This window comes from Epinephelus moara, chromosome 23 (genome assembly GCF_006386435.1).
Source record: "Epinephelus moara isolate mb chromosome 23, YSFRI_EMoa_1.0, whole genome shotgun sequence".
NCBI classification, from domain to species: domain Eukaryota; kingdom Metazoa; phylum Chordata; class Actinopteri; order Perciformes; family Serranidae; genus Epinephelus; species Epinephelus moara.
In genome coordinates this window covers 20500235-20526452 of record NC_065528.1, presented here as the reverse complement: position 1 = coordinate 20526452, position 26218 = coordinate 20500235, and the positions used below count along the sequence as shown (strand labels likewise).

Genomic DNA, 26218 nt, shown 5'->3' with positions numbered 1-26218 from the left:
ATCTTATCAACTTCTAACAATAGCCGAGGACAAGCACATTGAAACTGTGGCCAGACAGAGAAAGTTAACTTCCTCTACTCTATCATTCTATCTGCACATTCCCTCTGTTGCTTTCATTGGCTCTCATTTTTCAAAATCTCTCAGCGCTTCATCTCTCATTTCTCACATTTCTATTTTCTCTCCGTTGCTCCGTCTACCTCAGCTCATCGTCCCCTTTCTCTCGCTTGCCCCTCTTTATTCCTCGCTCTGTGTGAATACATATGTTCTAAAATAGCCTCCCATATCTAATGGCTTCATAATTTAGCAGGGCCATTTAGCCCGTGTGTGTCTAATTCTGAGGCGCAGTGTGGGTCAGCCCAGAATGGGACAGGAGTAATGGCCAAGCAGATGGAGATCCATCCCGACCATAATGATGTAATTAACGCTGCGGAGAGCTCCCCTCGTCATGCATGGGAAAGCCTTCACATGCTAGCATCAATGTTAATTTCGGTGCACACACATGAACATACGTGCGAGTGCAGAGACATGAAAAAACAATGCATAAGCAAGCATCCTGGAAATGCTTCTGTGTCAAAAACTGAATCATATTTATAAGTAGGGCTGTACCAAATGTCTTTTTTTTTTTTACATTCAAAGCTTCTGTTCACACTGTATTGCAAAACATCTTTATCATCCTATAAAAAAATTTAAAACTTCTCAAACAAATTCCTCTATTTGAATAAAGTGATTCATCAGATTAAATGAGTCATTTTTTATTAAATCAACTTCCTTAATGAATGAAACAGTTTTTTCACTGCAGTAAAAATGTTGTGTTTGAAAGGCTCAACGCCAACAAATACGAACTGAAGCAGAATATTTTGTTGATGAAAATGTAACTTTTTGAAATTATAACATCCGTCTTTTTTCAATGATCTGGAGTTACTAGAAAAGTTTGCATCACATGAGTCAAGACCAATCCTACACAGCCATGACTGGAATCTAATCCTACAAATAGTATACAGTAATAGAGCCTATCACAATGTTGGTTTACGCTATATTTCGGGGAGAAAAACCCCGCGTCGTGTACATACATTTAATGGCAGTGAGTAAACGGTTTGGGTGTTTCAAATTTCCATCTGCAAAGATTGAACATGTTCAAAGACAGCTCTGGACTCAACATGTGGCAGCTACATGTTGAATGATTTATTTTTTCCCACTTTCTTTCATCTTATTCGCCTAAAATGCATTTGATGCTTTTATATCTCAGTAATAACAACACTTAACCAACATTATATTGCAACCTAATATACCTATTGGGCCACAAAATAGAGGAAACGACGGCCTGAGTTTACCTAATAACTACCACATGTGGCTATAAAGTTTCACATATCTCTGCAATAGGAAGTGATTGTTGTTGTTAGTGTGACTTCACAGTTGTGTGGTCTATACAAATAATATTGGTGTAGCCTAATCTCTATCTGCAAATACCGCATTTAAACAGAATGAATAGACATGCAAAAAGAAAGCTGTGCAGTATTTAAGTGACTTCAAATGTCAAGGTTCTGAATAAAGCTATTCAGTACAAGCCTATTAATGTGTATTCAGATGTTTTGATGGATTACTGCAAAAAAAAGTCAAATTTGTTTGAAAAATGACTAAAAACATGCACTTTTGTAAATTAAAATGGTTGTAATATAAAGTTAAATGAGTCTGGTGTCGTACAGGAGGTCACAAATGTTCATGTAAATACACCAAATTTAACATTTTTACACAAAATTCCACCAAACATGTAATTACTCTCTAACGTTCTTCCCCCACATCACAGGCAGCGCTGGAGGCCACATCACACGCGCCCTCTCCAACTGGCAACACCAGGGCCTCCACTTGCCACTAGCCTCGCTCTGCAGCTAATCCTATCAGTGTATTAATTACTAATGATGAGCTGATGGAGCGAAACCCCCACTTGCTTGCAAGCTAACGCCCAAGTAGACTTAATGAAATGCCAGCGCTGGGCTGATGAAGGGGCTCCGACCCTACTTAAATTGCATTAGCCCAGAGACAGAGTGAACTTTGGAGGCAATTAACTGGACTGCTAGGACAGGGAGAAAGATAGAGGGAGAGAGGGATGGGAGGCGGAAAGTAACAAGGAAGGAGAGATAAAGGTGGAGTTGTGGAGAAAGGAAAGAGCAAAGGATTATAGGTGGGGAGTGAACACTGGACAGAATGCTAAAGAGAAAATGGGAATGAAAAGAGCAAAGGAAAAACATAAGGACGAGAGAACACAAGAGACTAAGTTAAATAACCAGTTGTTGCTGATTTAACACCTCTAAGTGAAGTTTATAAAGGAGGGTTGGTTTCCCACCAATCTGTCTCTAGAAAACATGTTACAAAACTAATCAGCAGCAAAGTTAAGTTTTGTTAACACCTCAAATCTACAAAGCTGCCTCGATAACAAGCGCTACATTGGCCTTGAGAAGGTTACTTTGTGGCAAAGGCAAACTCCTGCAAATTTGTCTTCTCTCTTCTTACAAGGGGGAAAGGATGACTAACTCAATCTCAATCTCATTGTGCGATGAGCAAACCAATTATCGGGAATAACAGAACAATTCCAGGAACTGAAGACCTCATCCTCGGTTGTCAAAACAGTGTCTTAAATAAGTTTCTTTTAATACACGACAAAAGTTTTGCAATCATAAATGCATTACAGCAACATAATTGAAGTCACTTTATTCTTTAAATATATAATCTTAAAGCACTGTCGTGAGTCAACATCATCTCAATTTATCAACGACTCTGTTCAAAGTACATTCTTTATATTACCAACATGTCTATCGTGAGCAACACTCACCCACACACTACACTTCCCACTATCTGCTCGATACGAACACGGCACAACCTACAGATGGGAGACGAACTAAAGTAAAAAAGTAGAGAAACATATCAAAGTCAGATGCAATTCAGTGATGTCTGATTGTCTCTGAAGCTAGATGTCATTTTGTAATGTCTAGTTAAGTTTGTTTTTCTGTCTGTACTCTGATCTTGCAAAAGAGATTTTAATCTCAATGAGACTTCCTGGTTAAATGTCCAGTGTGTAGGATTTAGGGGCATTTACTGGTAGAAGTGGTTTATCGTTTTCATAACTATGTTTTCTTTAGTTAAGAATCACTATGTTTTTGTTACCTTCGAATGAGCTGTTTATATCTACATACAGAGCGGGTCCTCTCCCATGGAATCTGCCATTTTCTTCTACAGTAGCCCAGAACGGACAAACCAAACAATGGCTCTAGATAGGGTCATTTGCCTTTTTTCCATCAGCCCCACAAGCTTGGCACGCCTGCATCAACTGACTAGTTGATTAAAGGGTGCTACCCTCGCTTGTCTGCATCAGAAAAACTTGTCAGTTCTAAAGAATACTGTTTTCAGTAAGTATAATTTATCGAGTTGTATTTGAGTTGTTGTCATGTTTAGGAGGATAATGTGCAATGTTCAGTGCAAAGTGCCACACATTTCAGCAGCATCTGAAATATGCTTTGGTTGTTGGAAAATGTGATTTCAAAAAGCTCTTCTTCCAATTTATTTCTTACTTTCAGGCTAGTCGACTAGTCTAAGTATAAACTTCTGTTTAAACGTCAGGGAAATAAGTCTAATAAACGAGGGAACATGTTGTGGAGGAACTCTGCACTTGCTGTTCTGGAGTCTCATGGTGGCCTGACCCCAAACTAAGAAACTTCTAAGAAACACTCCATGTTTTTCCTGTAATTTGTCACCAATCTGTAGTTGCCTACCATTGAATGTTCTAAATATAGCAGGGGGATTATGCATGCAAAGCTACAGTCCCTGTTTAACTCAGAACTTGGTGATGATACCTACATTCACCTCAGTCAGCTAGTAAATGCTGCACCATAAAAATACTTGGTGTCTTAGTAATAGTTCAATGCACTGTAATACAGTGCTACATTTATGGACACAACTTTGTACCAAAGCCTTTGTTCCAAAGTGAGCAAGTCTGATAAACTGGCACATATTATATTTGTTCTGTTTGATATAAGAGTTGTCCCTTCTGTCTATGGAAGACTGTGTCAGTCAGCTACTCGCTAATAAAACCACTACTCATATGACCTGGATGTACTGTTTTTGTCTCCATACTATGAATAAGACAATCTCCTCTTTCTTTCTTCCTTCCTTCCTTCCTCTTCTTTCTAACCCATCAGGTCAAGCATGTGCAATCTCATTAAAATTGCTATTACTCATGCGTCGAACACCTAGATCCCATTACTGTCACCTGTGTATGACTGCACAGCTTATCAGCGAGGCACACTTACAAAGTGACACAGAAGTGTAAGACATACGGACAACAAAAGGAATCAAGAATTAGTAATATTGGATTACAAACAAGGCAAAATGACAGGGAGATTTGTGTTGCAAAGATATGAGGGTGACCAAAAGATGAAATTAGACAGAGTGAAGGAAAGGGGTGTACTGGGACATAAGCAAACTGTAATTAGGAGACAATGGAGACACAAAAGGCAAAGACAAAGGCAGAGTGAAAAAGCAAGTGATGCAGAGGAAGAGGTCCTTCTGTCACAGACTGTCACAGCTTAGGGATGATGAACAGCAGACGCATCACAGATGCCAAAACAAAGAGTTCTTTCAGTGACTGCACCCTGAGCATCACATCAATGCAAAACAGCTCCGATCTGCAAGTGACCAAAATAAACAAATTGGTCAACAATATTAATTAGCGAAGGCCCCCGGAGTCCAGTTCCAGATGGGAGCCATATCTAATTCCGTAAAAAACCTGAGGCGCTGATAACTCTGCTGGCTCTGCTATCGGAGGAAGACTTAAAGTCCCTTCACAACTTGCACTAAAATGCATTTTGGGTGATCGGATTGCAATCAGATAGTGCATGACCACATGCAAATGGATTGTGATCCAATCAGCCATATCAGCTTCAGAGGTGGTCAAGGACACATTGTGACCACATTGAACACAACTGTACATGAAACTGTGTTTTCAATCCACATACAACACCTACATGGCCGGAAATACATTATTGCATGAACTGTTTCAAACCAACGAGGTAGCAGCCATTAGCCAGTTAGCGAGCTAAGCTTCTAGCAAAAACGCAGCAAGAAAGTTTTGTGGTTATTGGGAACTTTAGCATCACACTGGTTTCCTCGTCAAAACACCAATGGGATTTTTCCATTGGATTCTGGATAATTGCCAGAAACATTTGGCTAACAAACATTTATGATACTAACACTTTTTGTTCAGCAAGATAATCTTCACAAATGAAGACCACTTTCATGATTACTGAAGCCTAAATGCTATCAGCAGAAGTAAAAAGCTAACATTAGGCTATAAACGAACTACACTACAGTCGCATGACTTAACGTCACAAGACTGTAAAGTGGTGTTTGCCGCAGCTAGGTGTGATGATGTTCTGTTGTCTCATCTAGCCACTTGATAGGAACTGCCTTTTTTAAAACACGTAGAAGCTTCAAAGTTCACGAGTGGGATATTGACTGCATGTTTTATATTGTAAAACAAGATGTGAAAGTCTCTAAGCTTCTCTTATTTCTGGCATCTAACAAAAAACTAATTAAAAAAAACACTGACTTTGAGATGAGGGAACCGTGGGTGGTAAAATGTTAACTCATTTTTCTGTTTTAAGGACTCATTCCTGGGCACTCTATCAATACAACGTGTTAATGTAATCAGGTTAAATGATATCTAGATACAATCTGGATATGAGACGCATCTTAATGCAAGATGTAAAGGGGGTCAAAATGATGGTACAGGTAGTATCAGATGGGGGAAAAGTAATGTCTCTTTCCACGATTTCTTCTTTATTTGAGAAGTTCGGGTCAAAAAATGTTTCATTTAACATCAAAGCATCAGCCTAGTGATTTCTATGGTGTAGATGGGTCTTGAAAAGTTGAGAAGCCAAAATAGTACCTCCATGCTACATTAGTTCAGTGAACCTCACTGTAACTGCCATAAAAGGTTACAGAGACTTGATGGAGCAACAGGAGAGGAGTAAATGAACTGCCTGAATTCTACCAAAATCAATATTTGTGGGTGAATCTGTGAAACAGTGGATAAAGGCGCAGTATGTACATATGTGAGATTTCAGAAAATGGCTCTTCACACCGGATACTAAGACTGAGCTCAAGAGTTCACATCAGCTTGTGTGTGTGTTTGGGGACTTCTGTGTGAGTGGGCACACACCCAAAACTCAATCAATCAAGACAATAATTTCCGCCACAACTATTTGATATAATTCTATCAACCAACCAAACTCCTTTGGCAATTGATTGGCTTGGGTCTCGTCCCAAGCTTAAATCAGTCCCCTGGGCTGAGTGCTAAGTTCTATTAAAAAAGGAAAAAAGCTTCATCGAAGTTTCCCTTTGAAATTCATTACCAGCACTCCCATTTATTTCTTCCAAACCAAACGCCCCAATGTCACTCTTTGTGCTTGGAGAAAGCGCACACTCACCCTCTATTCTGTCCATTAAGGCCCTAACACCTGACAAATCATCGAAATTAAGAGAGCATCACTCAATGCTTCGCAGGTGAGCACTTGTCACAGGATGAACTCAGCAGTCAACTGGCGAAGATTGAAGAAATAAATATCACTTAATTTTCCCTTTCCTCGTCTCCATCCTCTCCTTCTTATTAAGTAATCTTAAAAGCAGCCGAGAGAACAATCTCCACACTTTGTTCCTTTCTCAAGGCTTTATTGAAATCGGCTGTTTTCCCATCAAATCCCTTGGCTGGTGTCTTGTCACAAAACATATTGACTGATATCCCTTGCCGCTAGCTTGAAGTTAAAGCCCAAAGTGTCCTTGGCCGTCAAAGAAAGTGTTCTTTATACACCCTGTATTGATTGTGTTCCAGAAACTTCAATAACCTTCACAAGTTCTGACAGTGCTCCAGCCACAACTACTCCCACAGTACTGAACTACCGCTAACCAGTGGGGGTTCCCACCTGGAGCGTACCGCATCTAGTCAATCTTTTGAAGGCTATCTTGTTGATGGAAAAAAGGAAGATGTGTCTGCGTGTTCACTGAAACCCATTTCATTTCTCTCTGTGTCCTTGCTGTGTCCCCAACATGCTTTCTTGACATGAGAACATTTATATGGGCATTTATTGTTTTAAACAAAGAAAGAAGAGGAATAATAGAGGAGTTTGTCATGTTGATTTATGTTTCTATGGATACTATTCATTAAGAATATGTGTGCTTTGAATGTTTATATCTACATGTATGATACTCAAATTAGCAGTGGATATGTTGAAAGGGCAATAATTACAGCATTTTTTTATCTGCATAGCAACAGAGAAAAGAACACAGATAAAACATACTTACAGACCAATGACATTATTGCTGTTTACTGTAATTGGTTTGAATTATGGGTCAACTTTGCCATTATGGTGTCTCTTGAGTTAAAAGTCAATTTTCTCTGTGTAGTTGCTCACTTAGACTGCAGCAAATATTCTTTATCTGCTGAATTCATATAATCTAAATAAATGTTTTCATTTTTTTAAATGTTTATTTCCCCTAAAATGACTATACTGACTTGTATCTGAGCCAAGTTTCTCATTCCACTACTAAAGGGGGCGATGTCTGTGCCCTTCTTTAAAATCTGAGATTCAAACATGTGCAAGTTAAATAAGATTTGTCATTAATATGAAAATCAATCGCTGTCTAATACGGGATCGATGGGGGAACCTCGAGAGCAAATAAACCTGGGACCTCCAGCAGAGCAGACAGAGAGCAGAGTTAGCATTAGCATATTTAAAGTTTTGGCAGCAGACATAGTAAAGTGGGGTTTTTTTTGTTTTTGGATGTAAACTGGACCCTGGAGCTTCCTTTCCACTAACTACCAAAAACCCCCATCGTAACAAATATTACTGTATGTTTCACAACCATTAACACTGTGCATATACTCTAACAAACAATATAAACAACTAAAACTACACTTAGCATTCTGACAAATATGCTAGTCACTGATTTTGGTGCATAGTAGACTCCTCATCTGAGTCTGACTGAGGCTGAAACATGTATGGCTAAATCTCTCTGATGTTTCCTATAATGCTAAAGCTAACCATCTTGATGCGCACTGCCATTTTGGTCAACTCAGGCCTCCAGGAAGTGCGCTGGACGTTGAAGCCAATTTGACATAGTGGCCAAACTGCGTAATGACAACTTCCAGGGCAGTCACATGATGCCATTAGGCCCAAAAAGATTTTTTCCCATAGACTTACACTGGAACAATTTCCCCATCAGGATTTGATCCATTTGGTCCGATAAAATTTCAAAAGTCTACAATTGCCACAAAATTAAAGATCATTTCCCCATTTAAATAAGTAGAGAGCTAAACTGGAAGTAGCCGTGTCAGCTGGCAAAAGTATCAAGTGCGTTTGTTCTATGGGCCAAATGATGGAGAAGATCTGGATAATTTTACACCTCAGTGGTTTATCTTTTTGGCTTCATAAACCACTGGACAATTCTCGTTACACGTCTGTGGGTCAACCAGCACAAGCAGCTCTGGAGAAAGCGGTAAGCATTATCGAAACCTACCAAAAGAAGCTGTGGTGGGTGGGGCGGACATAACTATTATACGGAAAAACCATGTTAAATTAAATATTATTGAATAAAATTAAATTAAATTAAATTAAACTAAATTGAATTGAATTGAATTAAATTATAAAAATATATTAAACATGTCTGAAGGGGGGACTTTAAGCATGATTTTAAGTGACCTCTGAACATTTTGGGTTTACTTATTAGCCATCAAAACAGCACCTTGTATCTCTGAGAGTAAGTGAGAATACTGATGGTGACAGAGATCTGTAATCTCTGGTTTAAAACTGCAAAAACAGTTGGCTAATCCAGTTGTAACACCTTTCCCCAAAATGATACATGTTTATGATCTACCAACAGTATGGTGTTTACTGTACAGAACATGATTTTGTGTAGCCTTTTACAACACAGTCATAAAGTGCATCAGCAAGTCAAGAAAATGATTACAAACACATACATGAGCAGTTGATTAAGTGTCTGGGTCTCCAGTGATTTTCATGTAGTAAATATATGTGGGACGGGGGGTTGGGGGTGTGTGGAGCAGAGAGGGAGACACTTCACTGTGGGGATGGTAGACTTCACTGCGCTCCAGCGATATGTAAATATGACAGTGCTTCAGAGGGCAGAATAAATGTGACACATTGATTAAAATGTTGGGCGAGAACAACGTAGCGATGTCTGCGCTTCATATCTAATTAAAAGAGATCATTGTCTTCTGGCTGCTCTCTGGCAGTTCAATTCGCCTCGTTTTCACTCTGTTGATGAGCCAAGGGAAGGCACTGCATATTTACCCCACTTGTATATTTATATATTTTTGGCACAAACATAACACCCCTCCTTTGTTTTGGTTAATCTACGGCGGCGAAATGATTCACTTATGAAGTGTAGACTTAACTATGTTGTTGGATTGAAAAAGAAGAGACGAGGGAGAATGTGATCAGAAATCCATTAAAAAAAACTGGAAAAAAATAGTACAAGTTTCTGTTAGAAATGGAAGCAACGCATTAAATAAATCCCAAAAGCCCAGAATAATCACAGTGCCAAAGAGAGGGAGAGGACTTTACTGCTGAGTGCCACCAAGCGTATTCTAAAGCAGGTACCTTCACGTCAATTTGATCAAAGTTTACTTTCTGAAATGTTACTCTCCATTTGGAGCCCAAGTCAAAAAAGCTCAGCCTCGGTTGCATGCTTTTCTAATCTCTGGCTACAGTAGAGCATGTTAATACGTGCAAGTTCAAGTTCTCCGGTGAAGTTTCAATGATCTAAAAATCAGCTCTTTCACAAGGCAGATACTCAGCATCTATCCATATTTTCTGAATGCAGTCTCAAAGTTCTTTGTCTGCAGAGAGGAAGCCACTCATTAAAAGTGTGATTTGCACTCTGGTCACACACCAGCAGCAGACAACGGACATGGCGAGCAGTCACCCGGCCGCAAATCCTTGCAGAATGCGCAAATGCCGAGCTAATTAACAAACTCGCACGCCTCAAACCGAACGGCCGACAAGGTCAGAGGGTGATGAACGTCAGTAGCCAGAGACACTCGGTGGCAAATATACATTAAATAACACTCCCACTGGGTGGTCTTAATGAAGAATTCATGGAGAGGTTTATGAACTGTGATCTTTTATGAACTATGTTACCCAATTACCTGATAACATATTGTGACTTCCATCTCGTTAATGATTCAAAGGAAACTTGTGGATTTTCTCGCTTGGCACCTGATGTTGTTTTGACTAACATTTTAACTCAGAACATCACATTACACTCGCCAGGCTGACAGACTGTCATATGCTACTATACTATGTGTTTTTTTGAAGAGGAAAGAGAAGCATATTAAACATTTATGGATACACATAAAATCCAGTCACTGTGATTTCTTTGATATAACAGGCTGCTTTGAAGAACAGGATGGAAAAAGAAAAAGGCATGGATAGAGGCAGAGAGTGGCAAAGGCATGCCGTGGTGTACACTTAGAAATGTAAATTCAATAATGGTGTGAATAATCAATAGATATACTCGCACACATTCTACAGAGAGCCACTTGAAAAAAAAATGTGAAGTAGCCTTAAAAACACTCTCTCCGGCATCAATACCGCTGATTACCATCCAGTCTTCAACGCTTTGAATCGATACTTCCACGCTGAAATTAAGAGCAGGAGCATCCCCTGCATTTCCGAACAGGGATTAAAACCATTACATGAATCTTGACTTTCAAAAGCTTGTTTATCTACTCCCCATTCTGAGCCTACCGGGCCTCAGTCACACATTGATGAACGGTGTTTCCCTGCCAAGGCCGTGTAACTGGGTGCACCCTGTGTTTCTGTCGGCTCTTGCATCTGTCTGCTGGCATGTCATGTGGAAAGGTCAACCTGGTATCTCCACCTCTCAAAGTGGGGGGAGAGAAAAAAAACACCTAGCTAACGGTTTCTGTACATGTCAAAGATGTGAACTGCAATAAGTTAGAGGTGCCAGACAGGCAGGGATTTAAATGATTAACTGTAAAGGAGGGGTGAAGATACAGTCAAGCTCTGTTCAAGCTTTCATATGGAAGTATCATTTCTAAATTGCATATTTTGGATGCAACAGTGAAGTACTGTTATGGTGGTTATTGTAGAACTGGAGATATGATGAGGGACTAACATGGATCACAATTTTGACCAATGTTGTGTAGGTTCCCGCCCCTTTGAGGGTTTAAGACACAAGATAAGGACTGACTCAGTATCCTTTAAAATTTAACAGAGCCACCACGGGAGCTGCAGGAATTTAATTTCTCTCACTGCTGATATGCGACTCTCTAGGACAGAGTGGGCTAAACGAAGGGGGTGAAAGGGAATGTGGGAGTTGTGAGAGAAAACGAAAGCAAGATAATGAGATGAAGAAGGAAATTACAGGGAGCATGAGGGGTATATGCACAAGGTGTTGGGAAATTGAGAGACTGTAATACAGAGGCAGCGGGAATGATGCTGGAGAAGGAAAGGAGCAAGGGAAATGGAGAGTGGGAGAGAACGGCTTAAGAATGTGAAGAAGATGAGAGAAATGGCAGGAGGGAGGGTGGGCTGGACGAGGGCCTTTCATATTGATACAATCGGTCAGGAAATAATAACACGAGTGAGTGAATAAGAAAACCTCATTTCACGTAATGAGTATTCTAATCAAGAGATTACATTATCTCACATCGCAGAGACAGGGGAGAGTGAAGCCCCTGGCAACTGGGTGTTGGCAGTGATCGCGTGCTGTGGAATGGCTTAATGCCTTCTATAACTGCGCTGGTACAGCAGAGCTATTACAGTACATGCCTATGCACAATCACACCCTTGGATACACACACGCACACACCTAGACACTCTTGTATTTATGAATCCGTGCATGCCAACTGGAAAAAAGTTGTTGGAAGCAGACAAGCTGTAGCGCTCGAGTTAGAAATAGATGGGATTTCGATTTAACTGCGCAACGGTATTCTGTCATTTTATTTTTGCAGTTTTATGATCAGTGAAAACACAGGTCTGTGCAGAGAAAAAACAAGTAAAAAACCCCGAAGATGATTACTAACCTTGCTATTGATTACCATGGCGACAATCAAAGCATTTAGAAAGTACAGCAGGAAGCAAATTCTGCTGCCGACCTGCTGGGTCTTTACATATCTCATCTGGCCTGGAACGCCTTGGGGTCCACCAGGAGGAGCTGGAAAGCGATGCTGGGGAGAGGGACATATGGGGTGCTTTGTTTGGCCTACTGCCGCCGCGACGAAAATGGATGAATGCCTCCTAGTATTATTAAGTGTAATTACATGGACATGAACAACCCATATAAGATCAGGTTTTTGGAGTTTCCCTTTCATTTGTTTGAGCATGTAAACACTCTATCCTGTTCATAAGAATATGTTCAGAATATGCCAGCTGAAGCACTTTGAAATAAAAACCACGATGTATACGGGGAATATATGCAAGCTGATTTCTCTGTGTTCATGAAAAAGCCATATCGCTAAAATGATCATAACCAGGATAAGGCTCATGAATGGGTTATTTATGTCTATGTAGTTGTGCTCATTGACAGCAAACATATTTAGAACTTTTCTTTAAAACCGCTGGAAACCTGGCTTAAAATAACAAGAATGAATATATGATCTCAAAGATGAGTATTTCATTAGGCATCCACAAAAATCTGAGCAAATATAAATGTTCATAACTATTAGAAAAAGTTCAAAAACAGCTCATTTGGCCGCTCAAACCATTTCTCGGGATTATGGGGGCATGATTAGATCCCTTTCATTTCAAGTAACGTTACAATTTTATTTTCCTTTCAGTCACAGGCGTTGAAACCATTTGCTACCACAGAATAAACTACCATTCCTATCAAATGGACCCTACTTGGTCAGAAAGCTAACTCAACTAACTAGCAAACTAGGTTAGACCACTCAACTCAATCCACTTACATGAAACAATTGATCTTATTATCAACTCTGTGATTGACACCGATGTTGGTGTTATACCAAGTTAGCTAACACAGTAGCTTCAAAACAATGTATAGCATGCATGGGAATGAATTACACCTTTTGAGAACAGCTGTAACAACAGTCAGTAACTGTCTGGGCCGATGTAGCTGAAAATTGGCCAATTCCCATCATCAGCAGATCTAACGGTGCTTGTCTAGCTCTTATGTATCTTGCCTATTCAAATACAGCACATCTAAGTCATGGTTGACTGAGAAATTCCTGTTAAAATTAAGGAAGAAGCACCTCATCCTCATTAAATAAAAGGCTAGTTAAAATGTGGTTATACACATGAGAAATGCTTTAGAAAAATTACACAACTCCCAGACTCCCAGTGAAGGAGCACTGGGGAAAATGCTGTTTTCTTGAGTATGAACACACACAGTGAGACACGCACACACACACTGATCGCTTTGAGAGCAACTACTGCCACAGATTTCCCTCTGAGATTCAGCATAGGTCAGCTCAACAGCTGTTCACCCCCTTAGCCAATCAAACAGGAGCAGGGGGCAAGAACCCAGCATAAATACACGCCAATTAAAGCACCTAAAATTAATCCAAGCAATCAAGCTTCCCATGTCTTTCTTCTCTTGCTACTTCTTCCTGACAGTTTGAATGCCATCCATCACATCACTGCCAGTTTCTCTCCTGATTCATTTATGACGAGAGAAGGTGAATTGAATCAATGTTTTAAGACGAGTGCTTGGTGGAAAAATAAATCAAGGATGAACAAATCTCCGTGGCGTTGGATGAAAAATAAAAGCCTGGGGGTATGCCAGGGAGGGAAGACAAAACAAACATGGTGCAGTGGTACAATAAGGCCCTACACTAAAAGGAGCAATGTTGAATGAATACTGATAGGGAGCGATAATGTCATACATCATTATTCTTCTTTATGGTTGTTGCTATTCAAAGCTTCATTTTTATTTTATATGTAGGGTCTTAATACTAAACATATTCTCAGCACATATATTTCAATGGCTGGGTCCATGTTTTTTTCCAATCACTGACCTGCAGCACTGTCTGGATCTTGGCAGAGACGTCAGCCTGCTCGTAGAGTTTGATGCCCTCCTCGTGGGCCCCGCCCGGGCACTGCACGGCGATCCGCTGCAGGTGGGCCAACACCACGCTGTGAGCCTGGGCCACTGCCTTGAACTTATCAAACAGGAGCTCCAGCAGTTCCAGCAGCAGCCTGTAGAGGGAGCCAGAGAGACAGAAAGGGAGGGAGAGGATGGGATACAGGAGGGATGGGGAGCAGGAGAGTGAGGAGTAAAGACGTGAAGAGGCAGAGAGGGAAAAGGGGGGAGATCAAGAGAACTCATGAGAAGTACTACTTAACAAAAAACAAAACAGATGTGATACAGTTTTTTCGCTTCCTGAACACATTTATTTTGTAAGCCAGCACAACATTCACTCAGTTTATTGGTTAGGAAAATACTCTGATCCTACAATAAATCTCTTGGCCTTGGATTTCTCTATGAAGAAAGCTGAAAGCCTACAAGGAATTCAGCTTCTGTTTTTATATTAGAGAAGGAGCTAACAGTGTGGTGTGAAAGACCATATTAAGTCTCCACATCCCAGAATATTGCCACAGTTAGAGATAGCTTTCTGTGCTCCTGCAGGTCTGCCTTGCCTCTAAATTCATGGTATCCATTAAAACAGCTGGGAAATAGTAATTAAAATACATCGTAAAGTGCAGCTCTAATATGATTTTATAACGACACGGTCCCAGCAGTTGTAGCAAATGTACTGTTGTGATTAAACAATATGTATATTTTTCATTAACAACCACTTAGGTGTAGACGTCTCACAGTTTATAAGCCCCTGCTAACAGTCTATTCAGATGCATTCATTCAATGGCTAGACTGAAAGAGGTAAGCTGGGTTTGTGTGGGTGGCCGGGGGTTTTGGGAGAACAGAAAACACCTGTGGAGCTGAGGACAGACAGACAGGGTGTTCCAATACTATTTGGTATGCCAGAACAATCTGTGTGTTTCAATACAGAGTACGTCAAATGCAGTATGCCAAAAATACCAGGATGTTCTACTGCATCCGGTCCCATTTTGCAGTGTGCAAGCCAGCATGCTTTTCTGGCTATTCTGACCCACAATCCTCTGTGCAGCAGAAGATACGACACATCGACTGAGTCGTGAACACATGACAGCTTGACAGCCTGTTGACAGCTGACAGAAGCCGCAACGACTGATGACAGTGCATTCAAGTGACTGATGACCAGTGGAATAGGAGGAATACTAATTTTTTTAAGTGGATAAAATAATCATTAATTAAACAACAGCAGAGCTCTTTGGGTTATCTTATGTCTCTGGCGAGCTCGGTGAATGGCGTTTTGTTTTCTCTTCAAGGTAATATTCATAAGCAAGAGGGTCAAAGTTCAGGGCGTAATGTTTTGACGTCATATGTCCTGATTGTGTGCATACTGCATGCAACAGTACGTACTTCTAAGGGTAACTGCAGTACCGACTAAAAGCAAAAAGTATGCAATTTGAAACGCACCCAGGAAAGGCTTGACTGTCGTTGGAAGGAGCAGGACAGTGTTTTAGTTTAGTTTAGTTTATCAAGATCCCCACTGGCTTCTTCCTGAGGTCCACAACAACATTACATTTGTGACAGTGCATAAAACAACTCACATGTAACACTTCACAAAATAACAGGACTAGACTAAAACATCGACACAGACAAACAAGACAGCTCCCGGTGATACAATAATTGAGATATATGTTTTTCCATGATTTCATTTGGTAAGTAACCGCCAGATTGGGGTTAAATTTTGCTCTGATTACCTGATGATGCTTTGTTATTGTAATATTAGACCAAGTATTTACATAATACTATTTCATATGCACAGTACATGTACATTAAAGGGAATACTTCCCAGGAAAAACAATATTTTTTACCATAAATTTAGTTCATTACAGTTATAAAGGTAACCGTTTCTTGTCGTCTCCTTTGGAAAACATGAAAACATGACTAGCATACTGACAGAAAACCATCACTAACTAAATGTCCCTGCACCACAAACAAAGACAGATACAATGAAACTTCCCTTTGATATTAATTTATTAGGCTTTGTGGATAATCTAGGTCTTAATCAAAAGGTGCTGCTCCTAAAATCTAGCTTTATTGTTTTCCTGTGTGATATGTCGAGGGAGTGAATTCCATTCATTATTATATCTCTGTACATCACTGTACCTTTGATTGAGTTTGATCCTACTGTTGGTAATATAAAGTTTCCTCTTGTAGCATGTCTTGTAGGGTACTTTTGATTGCCCCGCCCCCCACTATGGTATCGTTTTTTTGTTTGGCTTTCACCTAAGTTGGAGAAAAGCTTTTTTTTTAAATTCATAAACCTGAAAGCTGATCCAGAATGGCAAAGTAGTGTCAATGCTTGGGCTCGCCTTGGACAAAGAGACAGCCAGCCGAGGCCCAGCATTCTGCAAGCGCGATCACCTCCCCAGTATACTGACACGCCTGTTCTTCTACTTGGTTTAGCCAAAAATACCCTACGTCACCTCGTCTTTGTCGGTCCAGTCTGGGTATGTAACAACACAATATACTAAAAATGATTGTGCATCTCATGCTTCTGCTCCGTGTTACATTTTGTTTTAGCCTTTTTGCTGCCGCCAGAAAGATGTACATGTACACAGACGCAATCTACTTATGCAATGATTGCTATTTCACCATATCTACCTACACAATAAAGGTGAATAACATGTAATTGTAAAACTGCTATGTATAAATCTGACTTATGACTTGCTTTAAGGAAAACTAGAGGCAAAACTATGGCTGCCCTGAAGAAAATGAGGGAAAACAGCAACTAGCAACCCAAAAATCATTACTGAGTGCATTTCACATTACCAATTAGTTTGCCTGTTTTCATTCACATTTCATATTCAGCACATACTCACAGCTATTTTTCCTACAGTAATAACCTGGCACCTGGGCTGGCTATTGGGAAAGTAGCGAGCTGCCCGACCTGGACTCAGATGAACAGCTCCTCTCATTAGTTTCTAAATGGCTGTGGCTGAAGAAGAGTGCACAACCAAAACCAAAAAGACCTTCCACTTGATCTGAGTGCTACGGCACTGGATTGGAAACTCTCACAGTTGCCTCATCTACACTAATGCTTTCATACAGACTTTGCTATACCTGCTTTCTGCACAAGGACAAAGCTTTCAAAGTAAAGAGGGAACAAAGGTTACATTAACTGGGTCTGAATGAGTACCCAGTGCACCCATGCTAGTGAGTGCCCACTTTATTTTAGTGGTGTTATTACAGTTAATACAAATATAGTCACACTGTTTGTCTAACGCTGGTCTTTTAGCATTCTCCTCTGGCATTTTAATTGGGTTTTATTTAATTGGTGGTAAGTGAGACCTTTGTTTTTGGCAACTGCAGTCCACAAGTTCAAAATATTGGCAGTCCCAAATAGACCTAGATTTATATACGTCTTTTTTTCTGGGCAGCTGAACCATATTGTTGTTTTATATACATATAAGCTGTGCAACTCTTACAGATAGCTGCATTTGTAAATCCAATTTGACCTGCATTGTTTTTATGCCCCTTAACTTTGGAACTCATTGCCTCGGGATATTAGAAAGGCAAGCTGTCGCTGTATTTTCAAAAGAAATTTGAGGATATACTATGTAGGATTTTCCTTAAAAAACAATGTACAGACTCATACAGAAATAATCCCTTTAAATGATCATTTATGATCCACTAGAAGTGTGTGGCGGGGTACTTATCCGCAGAGACTGTCTGTATATTCTTATTTTCTTCTTGTTTTCTGGGCTTGGAGCATTCATTGGCGGGAACCTCCACAGCAATCAGATGAGGTCAGGGCTTTGTAAAAAGGCAAAAGGAGTATGTACGGATAAATCTATTAGTTACTGGAGAAAGTGGACATGTCATTTTGATATAGTGGCTCCTACCCAATGACAACATACAGTTAATAAAAATATTTGTGTAACTGGTGGTGTCTAGCTCTGCATTGTGTGCGTTGTGTTGGAGGAAGAGACTCAGACATGGATATCTTTGGAGGCAGTCTCCATTTAATCTGACGAAAGCAGCCTGACGAAAGCAGCATAAATACAAAATCCTCCGGTCAGTAACGTTATCTTCCATAAAACGTGCCCCTACACAAAATAAATGACACAGAAATATGTTGTAGTGTATCATAAGCACTTCACAACAAGTTTAAGCTACCCAGTAAACTTTTAAATGCAAATAACAGAGGCTAAAACACAGAAATTTCTCCCGACTGCAAGGCCGCTTACCTCTCCCACGGAGATCAACAACAAAAGGGAAGAGGGAAAAGGCGCGGAAACACTAGTTACAGAGGGCAGTGTCACACTGTATAGTAAACGTAGGGGTAAAGTCTCAATTTAAAGGCCTACACATGGCCTAATGTGTCAGGTATTAACTAAAATAAATATAAATAAAATAAACTTAAGGTTACACAGATTTTGTGTATTTATAACACAATAACTAATGTACATTTTCTTTTACACCTATTGCTGCTGCATAATTGACCCTGTTACATTTGTACATACATTAGTGTGAGTGTGAAGGGATTGATGTTATATGTGTGTGTGTGTGTGTGTGTGTGTACACAGATGTATGTCTACAAAGATGTGTAAAGTAGTAACTTAACCCCTTGTCTTTAACAATGCTATTTATGTGACTCATGGACCCAATATGTTATTTTTGGAACAATTTATTTCTCTATGGTTGTCTGTGCTTTTTTTCTACAAAAAGTATATAAAAAATAAAGTTAAAAAAATGGAAAAGGAGAGTGAACTGATTGACTTTTACTTTTCCTGGCGAGCGTGTTTAGTTGTATCTGACAATCCTGCAGAGTTACCTTTAAAGACCTACCTTTTTAATATGTTTTTTAATTTGGAGTGTTATCACCTTAGTTTGGAAGTTTTAATAATTGGTTTTTACCTTTTTTTAATATCCCTGGTTTTTATTATATTTATTGTATTGACTTTTATTTGCTGATTTTCGACATTTTATTCTGTTGTTTCTTGTATTTTTAGACTCGAAAATTTGTATTTATTTTTGTATATTTCTAATTCTTTTTTTTTATTTATTTATGGGGCATTTTTCATGTTTTACTGCTAATGAGTAAACGGATATAAAAGGGGAGAGAGAAATGAGATGACATGCAGCCAATGGCCGTGGGCTACGCTTGAACTTGGGTCACTGCTAGGGGGCTCAGTCAGTCTTTATGGTTTGGGCTTTACGAAGCTACCAAATTGCCAGTTGTTGTCCATTTATTTATTTATTTTTGTCTGTGTTTCAATTTTGCTACATGAAGCACTTCGAGCAACACGTTTGTATGAAAGGTGCTACATGAAATAGTTGACTTGAGTTGAATTGAGTTGCATTTCTAATCTTAGACGCTTAACATATATATATGATTAAATATATATATATAAAGCTAACTGAATCTTTCCTGCACTCAATTAAACACCTTTTCTGCTGATTTAATTTAGAAAACAGAAGCACAACTAACCAAAATTAAAGTTTAGGTCCCAAACCAGAAAAAGCAGTGACTGCCAAAAACAAAACATCTTTAATTAAGTATACAGTACCAAAAGCACCAGAGCCCACACCTCATTAATGCCAAGCTGATACAAATTACCAGCAATTTAAATACTACAAGAAAAGAGAGCATGCTAAAAGTTTTAGGATGCTGGCCAAGGTTTCCCGGGAAGGTCTAAGGATAATGTCGAGGCGAGATGGATGTTTCACTAGGGGGCATTTTGGTTGGCTGTCTGTCACTACACTGGCAGTAGCAGCGAGTAAATGTTATTAATGGAGAAGAAAGCAGGCACAAATCACTATGAGCTATAACTCAGTGAATGGAAGATGTTCGTGAGACGAAAAGAGGAGCTGTGAAATGCCAAAGAGTCAAGGAATTCTCTCTCTCTGCCCCTCTCTCATGTATAAACATGAAGGACTGACAAGAGAAAAGGATACACAGGAGACGCCAACTTTCAGAAATTGACAAACAATTCATGGTCATGTATGCATGCATAGAGGTGGACAGGCACAAAATTTATGGCTCTGACCTTGTCACCACTTCTCTTTGTTCAATTTCCAAGCACACCGCAACACTTCCCCCACCTTACCCCTCACGCACACACATAGACAGACACACACACAAAGTGTAGACAGCCCAGTCCTTCTCATTATCTCCCAGAGGAGGCCATCCTAATCCATATTGTCTGTTCTTTGAGGCCTCGCTTCTCATTTCCCCTCAGGATCGAAGCTGACACACACATGGCTGATGAACAGTTGGGAGAGACAGCAGGGAGTGCACACGTGGACGTACTGTCCCTAGGTTACCGTACAGAACACCTGTATGTTTGTTTCATTATAAGAGGATAACGATAGTGTCCATATTAGATTATCATTAGGTTGGCTGTCAGCCACAGATAATGAAATTACAGTAAATAGGTGCCTGCACTGCAATACGTTCTCCGCAACAGGTTATACCCACAGGTGATCTTGTGCCTCTTACACTGAAAACAGAATTTAAAATAACACATATAACTTCCTGAGATCTGGACTTTTGTTTGGTATGCATTTTTAATTTCTCCTAGCTATTTGGGATCAGTAGGATCTAAAAAACTAAACATTGTCAATGATGATAAAGTCCCAATGTCCTCAAATGAGATGATAATAAAGTCCCAATGTCCTCAAAGGAGACTACATTAAAGTCCCAGTGTTTACAAAGGAGTACTTCCTAATTAACAGCGTCTTAGCTTGTTCCTGTTGCAAAAACTGGTTAAAAAAAAAATTACTACAAGCTTTATTAAACATAAATAAACAAGTTTCAACCATTAAATGTGATCAGGTTTCGGACCTTGTCCACTTTTGTGTCAGGATCAGCTGCAGACTGACTTGGCAGAGATGGCTGCCATCTTGTTTTTACATGGATTAGTGTATTGTGCTCTTCCTACCACTAGATGGCACAAAAAGTGTCCACGAATGAGGACAACAGGTCTAAGTTAAGTAGAATGAAGTATAAGGTGCAGTAAACCCAAAATGTGATGTCCTCAAATGAGGACACAGGGTCTCGGGATATTACATATAAATATGTGCCACACTAGCAAGCAAATATATAGGATTAGATAACTTTGTAATCAACAACTATTAATTTAAAACAGTTTGTCAGTGAAGGCGACACCTATGTGTTTGTTATGTTACAATAACTGACCAATTAAGACTGGGCGATATGTAGACAACCAAATATTTTTTGACCAAATATCTCAATATTGCAACGATATTGTAGTTAACTTTGGTGCTTTCACAAAAATATGTACACAGTGTGATTTTGGGTAGGTATAGTAATGGGTATAATAACGTAGTGGATAAAGGCAAATAATAGCAGAGCTAGAACAGTCTGGTAAGCTCAAAAAATTACATCACTTTACCGTAATGCAGCCTTTAAAACAAGGAAAAGACAACACTTATGATATTACGATATCCAAAATCCAAGACGATATCTGGTCTCATAGCATAATATCTATACAATACGGATACACTGCCAAGTCCTATGCCCAATGATAGGGTACTGTTACATAACCGTAAGTTATAGTTGACAGTTTCTACACTATTGTTATTCTGCACTAGCTTAAAGTTGTAGGTATCACCGAATGATTTGTCCTAGTTTACATAACTTGTTGTTGTTGTTTGGTCATTAACATTTGTTAATTTTTGGCTGTTAGACTCATATTTTTTCACTGATTGGCCACAGAAAGTGAAAAAGTCAGAGTAAGTAGGATGACTGTGATGAACTTTACGTCACTGTGGTGCAACCAAACATGGACACAGCTTTACGATCAACTAACTCATTTCAAAGTATCATTAGTGTGGACTTTGCAACCTAACTGTATAAAAAAACGGATGTATAGCTGGTGCAACAGGCTGCTGCAGAGTCGTAGAAGTATTGGTTCTCAACCAGGGGTCATTGAGGGAGTCCAGGGGTTCCAGAGAAATAAGGGGAATAGTTTATTTTCACTATTTAATTCACTTTAGAAGTGAGCCCGATGTGAGTGATAGTTAAAAGAGTGACTACTGTGATTACCGGTTTCACTTCCTCCACTTTCTCCTTTCCCACACTTTCTCCCTAAACTGTAGCTGACAACTATTTAATTCTAGTTGTAATGACTCTTAACAACCAAAATCTTTTCAGATGGAGGTCAATGAAGCAGACTTTCACTAAATGGGGGTCCGTGACCTAATGTGTATCAATTTAAGGTTCCTTGACATGAAAAAGGTTGAAAACCACTGGTTTAAAGAACCACTTTTGAAATACTAAATGTGCCAAGTCATTCTGCTGTTGCACACAAATTCACATAGCAAAAACACATCTACACAAATGTGTCTGTCAGATGTTTCCAAAGGCCACTCGACTGAACAGGCAGGAAAAAAAACTGTGCGAAAAAGACAAGCAATCAATCTCGTGATCAATGTGCTTTTCTTGTTTTCAAATTGGATTTAAAACACTTTGCCTTTTATCTTAATGTTCTTTGGTCATTCAAGCATTTCTTCACTTTCAATCAGCTCTCTTTCTAGCTTGGATTCAGAATCTCCTACATACCAAAAAACAAAGCAAAGAGAAATAAGGCTCTGTTTTTATAAAATTCAAAATACAAGAAGGGAGTTCAACAAGTCTGATTTGATGTAAATTAAACTGAGCTACTCACAGATCAGTGGTGCATGCTAATAACTGTGCTGCATGAAGTGGGAACCTGTATGGAGTATCTTACTAAAAGTAAAATCTAGTGAAAGGAGTTGAGAAAATGCACTTCAATGTGGCTGATCACAGAGGACGTGATTGAGAACATAAACCTCCCAGAGTAAAGCCACCACACTGCCGTATTTGCTGTAAAGTGCTTAAGTGTTGCCTGCTAGTCTGCAGTGCTATAAAATATAGTGTGCAATATGCAAGACCATTGTTCCCTACAAGTGGTACACTGGTTGGAGTTTCCATAGCAACAAGCCTTGACTTTAAATTGAAGTGAGCATAGGCAGAACTAGGTGTGTATGCATCCGAGTACAAACACACACACACATAAACCTCTAAGTGTTCGCCCAAATGCTCCGACACAAATGCGACGTTAAGCGCTCGCACACATATGCGTGCGCGGGCAAACTTAAAACAATCTGTACGGAGTGGAGCTGGGAATGAGCTACACGGTGGCCTGTTACATTGAGGTCAGATGAGATTCAGGAGGCAGACCGGAGAGGGGAGGCAGACGAGGCCGGAGAGAACATCCCTGACAGAAAACAAGACGTTCCTCTTAAATGGTTCAGGATCACTGGACTGAGACCTGTGTTTCCCGAGTCTTGCTCGCTGCATGTGTATGTCTGCAGGAGCTGATGTGACTGCTTTTAAAATGTAGCAGTCCTCTACGGCAGGTGTGAGGTTGTTTGTGTGTGTGTGTGTGGGTGTGTTTAACCATGACTTGTCTAGGTTTAAAGCAGCAGAGTATCTGTTTTCATGGTCTGAGGCAGGCGTGACTCCAGTGCTAGCCTTTACTGTGTTTCATACCTGGTTGACTGTCTGACTATGAACACCCTGGGACTGCATTCAAAACATGTTGTCTGCTGCCTTTACTGTCAGCTCTAAAAATACAAATAAGACTTACTGTGTGTTAGCAACAAAAATGACTGCTTACTAATAGGGTTGGGCCAGTGTGAAGATGTTCAGACTGGTTTGATATTAAGCCAAACACCAGACTGGAACGCTATACTGAATTTTACCAGGTGTCGACTCGTACTTGACTCAGCTGCTGCTCCTGAGTGGAACGTAATGACGCCGTGTCCTAACAGCAAATAAGCATCTGACTTTCACATCTCATAACGTAACATCGGCGCTCTCTGTCCACGCTGAATCCATTCAATATGTTCTTTTGTTACATTATGTAAACAACCCACGCAAATAACAGCTGTGCGCTCAAGATCTGGGTGAGTAACCTGCTGTCTTTCTACGTTTGTAACATTACTTTTTAAGCAGAAAACAACTGTTTTGTATTGTGATATTTACTGGAAATGACAATTACAATATAGCTAACAGCAAGTAGCGATGGTCATTTAGCAGAAACTTTCAGCTCCCTGGTGATCTCCCTCCAGCCAGCTGCGACCTCATTTTGTGTTTTGCAGTGAAATAAGGAGGTGTGGTATAGATCAGGGGTGTCAAACTCATTTTAGTTCATGGGCCACATACTGCCTAATTCGATTTCAGATGGGCCGGAGCAATAAAACCATTGTGTAATAACCTATAAGTCGCATCCGCTTCAATATTTTCACCTTTTTAGTGTTGAGAATTACAAGTACATTCTGTAGACATTCGTCCTTTTCAAAACAGATGAACAGCCTGAGATGTTTTAAGAAAAATAAGTGCAATTTCAACAGTATGTCTCAGTTTTTCCACATTCAGTCAGTCTACTTCTCACTGTCGTTACATGTGCATTCATACACACATTTCCTGACACAGATTCTTTGGAACTGAAGCTGCTGACTGACAATATTTTGCACAATGTTCAGTATCTTTAAACATGGTTACAGTAAGTATTCATTGTTATATCAGAGAACTGTATTCTGGTCAGGGTGGAAAAGCCTACCGTATGAGGCAAAATTCTACATGAAGTCGGCAACGAATTGTTTAACTTGCTCCTGAAACCTGGCATCTCTTAGTGTAGTCATCCAGTGGGCCGGTTTGGACCGTTTGGCCCATGGGCCATATGTTTAACACCCCTGGTATATATAATTCCTCATTTTGACTTCATGAATCAGTTGTTCCTTGTCCATTGTGTCGCTCGCGTTTAACTGGGACACCTCTTTCGTTGGCTTCAAATCCAAAATGAATGTATAGTTACGGTTTTAGTTTTCTTGAGAAACTAACTCTGCCACGTCTTGCCTCGTCACCCCAAAAAACACATGAACTTTCTTATAAACAAACACAACGTGCGCTGCACGTCCCTCTTCCCATCTCTACTGAAATTTAATCTCTTTCATTTTGTCACTGCTCAGCTCAAAAGCTGTCAGACACTAGTGTCTCCTTTAGCCTGTTTATAAACAAACATAATATTTTGTTAATCACATTGTCATATTGCTTTTTATTAATGCTATTTAAGTTGGATTTAGCGCCATGTTGCTGTCGGCACAGGTTGCTAATTAAGGCTATTTTTCAATTTGCCAGAACGTGTTATAATGACAAATACCAGCTCAGCCAGTTTTCATAAAATCAAACTTTTAACCTTTACCAGACTGGACCGTCAAAACCAGAAATCAGCCCACCTCTAGTGACTGATCAAAGCTATACTACTATTTATAAAGAGCTGTACGGCATTGGTAAGAATACATGTTACCAATCACTGGAGAGATGCCACCTTGTGCTTAATAACACTGGAGAGTTGAGTCTAATGGGAATACTATAGCTACAGAAGAATAAGCACACAGGCTGCTTTAATAAAACTCTTGCATAGATACAATACTGAGGGGATTACAAGTGACAGCTTTATTAAGGTCTTATTTCAGTGGTAACAACAGTAGCTGCATACTGCTGCTTACACTGATCACGTTTTTGAAACACTGCTGATTCTACTTATTATCCTCTTTCAGGAAAACATCTCAAAAAGATGGCTTTCATCTTTCCACAGAACTGTTTATAGTTTCCTCTTCATGGCTATCTAGTAACTGTTCATTTACTATCTATTATTAACCTCGAGTCTCCATTTTTTCACTGATCTGTAGCAATCCTTACTCTCCGGGGAATCGTTTCCCACTCTCAGGAAGCCATGATATTTTAACACAGTGCCTTTCTCCTTCAGTGTGTGTTTCCTTATCCCCCCCTGTCTCATTACTCTACCTCGGCTGGCTCTCCTGGGCCAAGTTTTCTCCTCTCTGGTAAGCGTGGTCTGCTATCTGAGTGGTGGACCTCTTGACGATCTGCTTCAGCTCAGGTTCCAGCCGCTCCATTATGGCTTTGATGGTCTCCGGGATTTTCTTCAACTTGGCCAGAGCCTGAGGAAAACAACAATAAAATCACATTACTTGAAGTAAGAACACAGAGGCACTAAAATAACGACATGGACCACAACTGTTACATAATTGTGGTGTGAAA

At 39.8% G+C, this 26218-nt stretch overlaps 1 protein-coding gene across 1 annotated transcript in view; it reads right to left on the bottom strand.

Moving 5' to 3' along the window:
• exoc4 (exocyst complex component 4) overlaps positions 1-26218 on the bottom strand; it is a 192587-nt gene that overhangs the window by 145673 nt on the left and 20696 nt on the right. Inside the window, exons 7-8 of the mRNA XM_050036180.1 lie at positions 25964-26118; positions 14069-14249 (exon numbers count right to left, since the gene is read on the bottom strand). Coding sequence (XP_049892137.1) covers positions 14069-14249; positions 25964-26118 — 336 coding nt within the window. The remainder of the gene's footprint in view (positions 1-14068; positions 14250-25963; positions 26119-26218) is intronic.